The sequence below is a fragment of the Pezoporus flaviventris genome, unplaced genomic scaffold, assembly GCF_033815535.1.
Source record: "Pezoporus flaviventris isolate CSIRO_AGI_PZ_B2104156 unplaced genomic scaffold, CSIRO_AGI_Pfla_v1 ptg000031l, whole genome shotgun sequence".
Lineage (NCBI taxonomy): Eukaryota > Metazoa > Chordata > Aves > Psittaciformes > Psittacidae > Pezoporus > Pezoporus flaviventris.
Genome location: NW_026892579.1, coordinates 7,656,464 through 7,665,791, shown reverse-complemented (window position 1 = coordinate 7,665,791; position 9,328 = coordinate 7,656,464). Strand labels below are relative to the sequence as shown.

The 9,328-nt window shown below is 47.3% G+C and overlaps 1 protein-coding gene across 1 annotated transcript; it reads left to right on the top strand.

The window, feature by feature from the left end:
• The first annotated feature begins 7,278 nt into the window (after positions 1-7,278).
• On the top strand, positions 7,279-8,716 carry GPR6 (G protein-coupled receptor 6). The gene has a single exon (XM_061461806.1). The coding sequence runs from the start codon at positions 7,279-7,281 to the stop codon at positions 8,275-8,277; it is 999 nt and encodes a 332-aa protein (XP_061317790.1). The 3' UTR covers positions 8,278-8,716.
• Positions 8,717-9,328: the final 612 nt, after the last annotated feature.

Below are 9,328 nucleotides of genomic sequence, written 5' to 3'. Positions count from 1 at the left end.
CGTTTCTTGGCTACCACCTTGTAATTAGGGAGGTTAGTTGAGCCATAAAAGAGACTGCCTCTGGAGATGAGACAAACTCTGTCACTGGAGTTTTAAGAGCAATTGTAAGGGCAAATTGGAAAACCATCTATCAGGGATAGCTGGTTTTGTAGTGAGGCTATGTGGAGATGTACCAGAGCAAGCACAGGGAAGAAAGCCTCACTACATCCTCACAGGGTGATTGAAGAGGGGGATTTTGGTCCTGTCTGAAAGACAACATTTCTGTATTACAGGCAGTGACTGCTTAATGCCTTATAGTTGTCTTTCCATATTTTTGGTAGGACATGTAGTTAATACATTCCTGTGGGAGATGAGGAACAGGGAACCAGACCTACCCCTCCATTTCCACAGGGACTTGTTCAGTCACCAGGTGAGTACCTACAGGGCTCTGTCTGGGCAAACATTCTCTCGCTGGTTTTAAAGCCCTGATGAATAAGCCCTGGTCAGGTCTCTCAAAGCAAAGACATGGGAGCAGTTCTGGGGAGAGAGTTCTAGTGCAGATCCTTCTTGGTCAGATGTGCAACTCTACTTCTTCAGCACATCCCTCTGGCCAGCTCCACAGAGGTCAAGGCTGAGCTTATTCCCTTTTCCATTTGGATCCTATTTTGAGCTCTACCTGCTCAAGGGATCCTCATCATTGGGATTCCTGGCTTAGAAACAGGTATTTTCCTACTCTGTGCTGGCAGGTACTTTATTGTAGTTCCCCAAGCCCCTTATAGGGACCGGCCTACGCAGCCGGTTCTATGCTGCAGGCAGGGAAATTGCTCTTGCAATTTCTGAGAGCAATTTCTGAGAGGAAGATGGGCACAGTGCTTTTTCCACAATGAAATTTATTTTTAGCTTGGGTTTTAGTTTCTGGAAAAATTGTTCTCAAACTTACTATTAACTTTAATGAAAAAAATATACCTACACCCTCCCGTGAACTAACTAAACAGCAACTTACAGGGTCATACGAAACAACACAAATGTTTTCATGAAATAAATTTGCAGCTTCTTTTTACAATGCAGCAAAGGACATTGGTTAGGTAAACTCAGGACTTCCTCACTTAGATGTGCAGAAAAGCCCTTGAACAATTTAAAGGCTAGTTTGAAGCCATTTAAAAACTTGAGCAAAAAGGTTTTGAAAAAGTTTAAAAGAATAAAAGCAATAAAAGACCTTATTCCACTGCACTAGATGACACATCTAATGACGAATGACCTCTGCTGCTTCTGATTTCTTTCCATCAACTGAACAAGCAGGTCAAGGAAGGAAAAGTTGCAAAGTACATATATTTACCTTCGCTATATTAATCACTTATCTCTAGAAATAAACAGAGTGGACCAGAGGCTATCATTTTTAATAAAGGTAAGCAATGACTGTGCCTTTCCTAACGAACTCTATACAAACCCATGTGCAGCTCTTTTAGCATCCAAGTGTTGCTAACAAATATTATTCCTTCGGAAGCTAAACCAGCCTAGGTGGGTGATGGAAGTGGGCTGACAGATGTGGAGACTGCTAAGTAGATGTGTAATCTCATAGTCACAGAGTCATAGAACCACAGAAAGGTTTGGGTTGGAAGGGACCTTAAAGATCATCAAGTTCCAACCCCCTGCCACATGCAGGGACACCTTCCATTAGACCAGGTTGCTCAAAGCCCCATCCAACCTGGCCTTGAGCACTGACAGGGATGGGGCAGCCACGGCTTCTATGGGCAACCTGTGCCAGCGCCTCGCCACCCTCACAGGGAAGAACTTCTTCCCAATGTCTAATCTCAATCTCCCCTCTTTCAGCTTAAAGCCATTTCCCCTACTCCGATGACTGTAAAAAGTTCCTCTCCAGCTTTCTTGTAGCCTCTTTAGCTACTGGAAGCTGTTCTCAGGTCTCCCTGGAGCCTTCTCTTCTCAAGGTTGAACAAGCTGAGCTCCTTCAGCCTGCCTTCATAGGAGAGTGCTCCAGCCCTCAGAGCAGCTTAGTTGCCCTCCTAATAAAAAAGCTCAAGCACCTGAAAAAAAATACCCAAGCAGCAGTCTCTGGGTGGTGAGCACTCAGAAGGTGTCTCCCTGGGGAGCGTCCCTGCCTGACCTAAGAGGTCAAAGCTGCATCAAAATCTCATCCTGTCCGAAGTGGGAGTGGTAGGAGGAGGAGGTTTCATAGCCTGAGACTGAGCCACTGTCAGCCACGGGCAGAACTGGCAGCTGCCAAGACTGTGGGATAGGGCAGGAAGAGGGGAGGCTGGGTGGGAGCTCTACCCATAAAGGGAAAAAGGGTGGAGGAAGAATCTCACATTAAACTGTTGCAAAGAAGTCCTTTAAGAGCCATAAGTGAAAGCTCACACTCGTGTTTGCTCTATTTTTCTGTACATCCCCATGTTTACATTCTCTTCTCATTGAAAATGAAATGCATGACACCTCAAACTCTGCAGGCTTCAACCTAAGGTTCAGTTCCAATTCATCCCTGATAAAAAGTATTTGTTACCCTAGTTAAAGCATATTTTCACCTATTTATGTGAAGTTTGTCCCTGTACTTTCAGCTAGTGATTCACAGACCACATAACACAGTACTGCTTTCCAAAGCACCCATAAAATCTATTGAAGCAATGCAGCTTTGTGAATGCGACAGAGTAAACCAGGATTTTCATTCTAAGCATGTGCTAGAAAAAGTGTGATAGTTGTGCTCATGTGGTCCCATATTGCCTTATTTTGCAAGTAAAATAGATTTTACAGACATACAGGCTGTTTTTTGGGCTGTATCTGAATGGGGGACAGAGCAACCGAGCAGCTGAAATGCACTGAAGGGGAGTTTCAGCACCACGAGTGCTCCCTCGAGAAGCACAGTCAGAGACCACGTGGGAAACACGATGTGTGGCAGACAAACAGGACTGGGTAGGACACTACCAAAATCTTAAATGGTGCCTGAACCCTCCTGAGGTTTATGTCATCAGTAAGTTTTCCAATGCAGCATGTTTGCAGGTGCCTAAATCTGAAGGATCAGCCAGGGGGTACCTCTGATGAGTGACACCCATGACAAGGCTGAATTCACCAAGTCAGGAAAATGACGAACTCGAAGAGGTGCCTAAATGGATTGCTAAGTGCTTAAAACATCTTTTCACACCAGCTGCATAGAAATCTCTGAAATGTCAGCACTGGTTACCTCACCATCTGTGTTATCCCTTCTCTCTTCCCCTCCTCCTGCCTTTACTTTAAGGCTTCTTTATGCTGCCAGAAGAAAAATGACTCTTCAATATTTTCAGCGTGTTATTGGAGAGAGAAATTTTGAAGTGCTTTTTATGTTTTGGTTCCAACTCATGCTATGTAAAGCACATTTAATAATACTTAACATTTACTCAGCCTACTTATTAATCATTAAAGAATACCAACTATCAAAATAATCCATATTTAACTGAAATTAAATAATCACATATTAAAATTGCACCGCGATATTGCTCAGCTCTCAGAGCAGATGGAGAAGTCAAGGGGAGAGGTTTTACATCGTTTATCTCAGCAACTTTTTAACTGTGTTGCTGCTTAATTTTTGGAAATCTGCTAAGATAATTACTGAGGTATATCATAGGCTGTGCTTAGGTATGCACTGCTGAAACACAGCTTCTTATTTTTACATTCCCCTGAGAGATCTACGGATCCAGTCTCAGCTAGGAGGTCAAGATGAAAATATCCTGATGAGAGGGCAGGTCCTGCCAGACCTCTTTCCACTGCTCTTTATGGTGCTGGGATAAATGAGTATGGCTGTTAGGTGACAGCTTTATCTACTCTTTGAGTCCTCTTTGTCCTAAAACCATTTGAAATTAAGAGCAATCCAGGTGGCTCACCTTTTGTTGGAACGACTGAAGCAAGAAGCTGCCTTTAACAACAGCTCTGGAAATATAAACAGTTCCCAAGGAGGTGTAGCCATTTAATAAGTGTGGTGCTGGTCATTAACCCTGACAGCTGACACTCGTCAATGTGAGGGAGGTGAGGGAGATGCACAGCACTGCTCGATGAGCTCAGTAAGAACTGGACATGGATTGTAAGAGCATCCGCCTCTTGAAAGGGTAAAAGTCCAGAAAAATGTTAGCACTAATGCGATGGAAGGACTTAGAAAACACCTGATAACAGGGAGCAAAGTAAAGATGGACACATGCATCTCCCTTTCAGAGACACACTACAATGCTTGAACAATCTGCTTACTGGGTGAAATACAGGACAAGAGGTAAGGGCTGTGAGACTGGACAGGCTCATAGGTCAAAACCTCTTCCTACCTCTTACTCTGAGATCCAAATGCTCTCACGAGGTTTCACCACACATGAAATGACTTCTGCCTCAATAGCACGGGTTCACAATGTTTTCAGTTAAGAAAAAAGTATTAAAGAACACAGAGGTTTAAACTGACATATATCCAGAACATAAAATGCATGCGCTGCCTTATGATGTACATGCTATCATAGAAAAGACCTGCCATATACTTGTCTCCCAAAGGTAGTAAGTTGGTTAAACATGTGACAAATCACCCACAATTGAGACCTCCCACACCACAGTTCATTACTGAAAAAAATAAATTGCATGTTTCAATTTATCTTTTAGAGATGCTGCAAAAATACTGCAGATATTTTATTTTCACCATGGAGCCCAGGTGGCCCATGTTTGTAAACCTGACTTGCTAAGTTTGAATGGCACCATTTTTAATCCAGTTTGGAAGATGTTTGGAATAATTTATTCTGTCACAGACCTTTTAATTAATGTTGAAATAAGCCACCTCTGTTTGAGGGCTAGATTGGAGGATTTCCCCTAGGCAAGTCCAAGATTTTACTTTACCTTGGGTTTTACCTTACCTTATTCCACCTTGCTCAGTAGTGTCCATTTCTGCACTAGGATACTTGTGGTCTCCATCTTAATCCAAGCTAATGTTGACCGTACTCAACCCATTCTTTACTTGGCAAAGAGAATAAGATAACACTGCATTTTCTGAATTGTAGTGGGGGTATGTGGCCAACTGCTTGAGCTATGTAGGCTTACAAAACCCTCTTAAACCTTCTTACCACTGGTTTTGCTGTTACAAGTGCTGTTATAATGCCTGGGAAGACATAGGAAAATATACAAGCAGTGGGATACCATGCAGAAAGAGGGGCTGTGGGCTAAAGTTGCAGTGAGGGGAAGTCCAACTAGATAAATCTTTATAGTTGAGGGTGAAGCAGAGGCGCAGGTTGCCCAGAGAGGCTGTAGAGTCTCCTTCCTTGGAGATAATCAGCTTGACTGAACACGACCCTGAGGGAAACCTTTGCAACAGTCGATGCTGTCCCTGCTCTGAGCAGGTGGTGGGACCAGAGAAATGCCCCAGACCCGACCCCCACAGGTCATATCCAAATTAAATTACTCTGAGATTTGTGTTTCAGAAATCCTGGGAAGGAACAGCTTTGGCAGTTTACAGAGATACAAAGTGTCTGCAGCTTGTCTTAATAATAGTGTTTAGCCTGCAGGAGGACGTGGATGGATGTAATGAATGATGAAACTCTAATTCCCACTGAATGTGCCCACTTTTGCCTGTGTCGTGGCCTGTGTGCCTTCTACGTTTGGACTGTCCAAGACAGTAAACACAATATTTTTTAATGTATTGCTAAAAATTGTATCTGAGCAGTTCGCATCCTGTTCCCATAACCGAGAGGTCATTTGATTGCTACAATATTTTGATCATCCATTGCAGAACAAACACTCTACCAGACTGGGGTGGGAGGGCAACTTTTGGCTTGTCCCCTTAGCACCAGGAAAGCCGTGTTGCTGCAGATGAAAACTACCTGCTACCCACGTTTGTGTAGAACTGGGTTTGGTAGTGACAGAAGAAGCATGACCAACAGGTTGAGGGAGGTAATTCTCCTCCTCTACTCTGGTCTCATAAGACGCCACCTACGTTATTGCATTCAGCTTTGAGGCCCCCAACACATGAGGGATATGGACCTGCTTGAGTGAGTCTAGAGGAGGGCCACAAGGTGCTCTGAGGGCTGAAGCACCTCTCTTATGATGACAGGCTGAGAGAGCTGGGCTTGTTCAGCCTGGAGAAGAGCAGGCTCCAGGGAGACCTTAAAGCAGCTTCCAGTACCTGAAGGGAGCCTGCAAGAAAGCTGGAGAGGGACTTTTTACAAAAGCATGTAGTGACAGGACAAGGGTGAATGGCTTTAACCTGATGGGACATTTACGTTTAGATATTAGGAAGAAGTTATTTACTCTACGAGTGTGATGAGACAGTGGAACAGGTTGCCTATAGAACCTGTGGCCTGCCCCATCCCTGGATTTGTTCAAGGCTAAGTTGGATGTGGCTTTGAGCAACCTGGTCTAGGGGAAGGTGTCCCCTGCATGTGGCAGGGGGTTGGAACTAGATGATCTTTAAGGTCCCTTCCAATCCAAAACATTCTATGATTCTATGACTAGCACAAGACAGTTCTCCTTCATTGGTTCATATGCTTTAGAAAGGAAATACCTTGGCTGCTGTTTCATTGTGAGACACCATAGGGTGCGACATGGAAAGAAAGACCATTTTTTACACACGTGCAATTGGGTCTTCTCTGGTTTGACGTTATTATTTTGAGGGACATCAGGCAATAGCGTGGATTCTTTCTCTGGTAAACAGATTGTCAGCCCTAGAGTATATGCTATTTAAAGGGAATCAGCGTGAAGCAGGCTTTTCCACAGCAGTTTATAGCGCTGTTTGGCACCACTTACGTTCCGCGGTATACAAAGCCCCCGGCAGGGTTCAGGGCCATTCCAGCGAGCGCCCTCGGAACGCAAAACTCGCCCTGTTCTTCCCTAAGGCTCCGTGGGGGCACTCAGGGCGGGGAAACCACCGCCTGCTCCCGGCCGGCAGCCGCAAGGCGCCTTCACTCGCTCCTTCTCCGCCCGCATCCCCGAGCAAACCCTCCGGCTGCGGGGCCGTGCTGCGCCCCGGCGCAAAGAGCGGAGCACCGGTCCGTGACCGCCCTCCGGCCCGGCTTGACGGAGCAACCGAACCCGCTACCAGCTGCCCTCCCCGCCCCACGAGGCCCGCCCCGCTTTCCCGCCGTTGACGTCAGCGCTGCCGCCAAAGCCGGGGCAGGGCGGCGGGCGGGGCCGGGGCGGGGCTCGGGGTGCGGCCGGGCCGGCGGGAAACTTCTCCCTGTTCAGCACCACAGACAGGGCGGGCCGGCCCCGCCGCCCGGCATGCGCGCCCCGCCGCCCCGCGCCCCGCGCCCCGCTCCACGCCGCTGCCCGCGCTCAGCCGCGGCCCCCCGGGCGGCCATGGAGCTAGCCCCGGCGCTCAACCAGAGCGGAGCGGCCGCCCCGCGGCTGCCGGCAACCGGCGCAAGCGGCGGCAGCAACGCCTCGCTGGAGCTGTCGTCGCGGCCCCCCGCGCCCTCCGCCGTCAACCCCTGGGACGTGATGCTCTGCGTCTCCGGCACCGCCATCGCCTGCGAGAACGCCCTGGTGGTGGCCATCATCTGCTACTCGCCCTCCCTGCGCACCCCCATGTTCGTGCTGGTGGGCAGCCTGGCCACCGCAGACCTCCTGGCCGGCCTCGGCCTCATCCTCAACTTCGTTTTCCAGTACGTGATCCGCTCCGAGACGGTCAGCCTGCTGACGGTGGGCTTCCTTGTCGCCTCCTTCGCAGCCTCTGTGAGTAGCTTGCTGGCCATCACGGTCGACCGCTACCTCTCCCTCTACAACGCCCTCACCTACTACTCGGAGAGGACGGTGCTCTGCATCCACACCATGCTGGCGGGCGCCTGGGGGGTCTCTCTCTGCCTGGGACTGCTGCCCGTCCTGGGCTGGAACTGCCTCCACGACCCTGCCGCCTGCAGCATCGTCAGACCCTTGACCAAAAGCAACGTGACGCTGCTGTCTGCCTCTTTCTTTCTCATTTTCCTCATCATGCTCCATCTCTACATCGAGATCTGCAAGATCGTTTGCAGGCATGCCCACCAGATAGCTCTCCAACAGCACTTTCTGACTGCTTCACACTATGTTGCCACCAAAAAAGGGGTCTCTACCCTGGCTATAATCCTCGGGACTTTTGGAGCCAGCTGGCTGCCCTTTGCCATCTACTGTGTAGTGGGGGATCCCAACTACCCTTCTGTGTACACATATGCCACGCTTCTACCCGCTACCTACAACTCCATGATCAACCCCATCATTTACGCCTACAGAAACCAAGAGATCCAGAGGTCCATGTGGGTGCTCTTCTGCGGCTGCTTTCAGGCTAAAGTGTCCTTTCGCTCCCGGTCCCCCAGCGATGTCTGAGTCTGACTTTTCTCTCTGTCATACCACACCGAGTGACAATCTACCCAGTGAACTATCACAGTGCCTGTTCTAAACTTCAAACTGCGTCGTGAAGTCATTGGAAACATGCTTAAGTATTAGCACTTTATACATGTTTGTATCCCTGAGAGTGGTTCGGGGTATGGGGTTTTGGGTTTCATGGGGGAAAAAAAAGAAAAAGTGGTTGTATATAAATTTGCACATCCCATTTGTAAAGTGAAGACATTCCAATACTGCTTAATTATAGCACCTTATTTCTAGCTGCTGACCTGCCACAACAGTGTTGCCTTTCTGAAGGGCAGAGAGGAAGAAAGTTGGGTTTCTGATGTATTTGTATGTGTGCACGTGTTGAGGGGGTGGGGGTGGTGGTGGTGTATGTATGTATGTATGTGTGTATCTATACTTTGCTGCACAACGTTGATAAATTATGACATTTTGTACATGAATAAAAACATATAAAATGTAATATAACTTTGTGTGTTTAGATGCTTTTAGAAATAAGCAAGCTTGCAAATTTGCCTGTTTGAGCAAAGTCCCTTTGTTTACTTTTGAAAGCTCCTGGTGTAATTCTGCCTAAGGAGATCATCATTCACTATGGAGATGAAATACTGCACCAAGAAAGGCACCTTCCTGCTTGCTTGCTTGCTTGTTTGTTCTCTTCTTTAGTCTGGCAAAGGGGGAGTAATGAAAAGCACAAATGGCTTTTATTTTCCAGCAACCAAAGAAACAAAAAGCCCAGTTAAATAGGCTGCTAATTATAGCTAATTTGCCAGGTTTCCAGTAGCTTTCATCTTCAAGTTGTAAGTTAGCCCTTTATGATAATGCTCCATTAAAAAGTTATCAGACTGTGGGGAAAAATCAGTCTCTAAACCCAGCTCTTTTTGTCCTCTTGTAGTCTAACACTGGAGGGGGGGGGGGGGGGGGGGAAAGGAAAAAGGTCACAGTCTTCTTCCCTGAAAGCCTGTAAAATGCTCAGTAAATAGACTTTCCTTATCATCCCCGGTTCTGAGGGGAACCTGAATTGTTTCTCCTC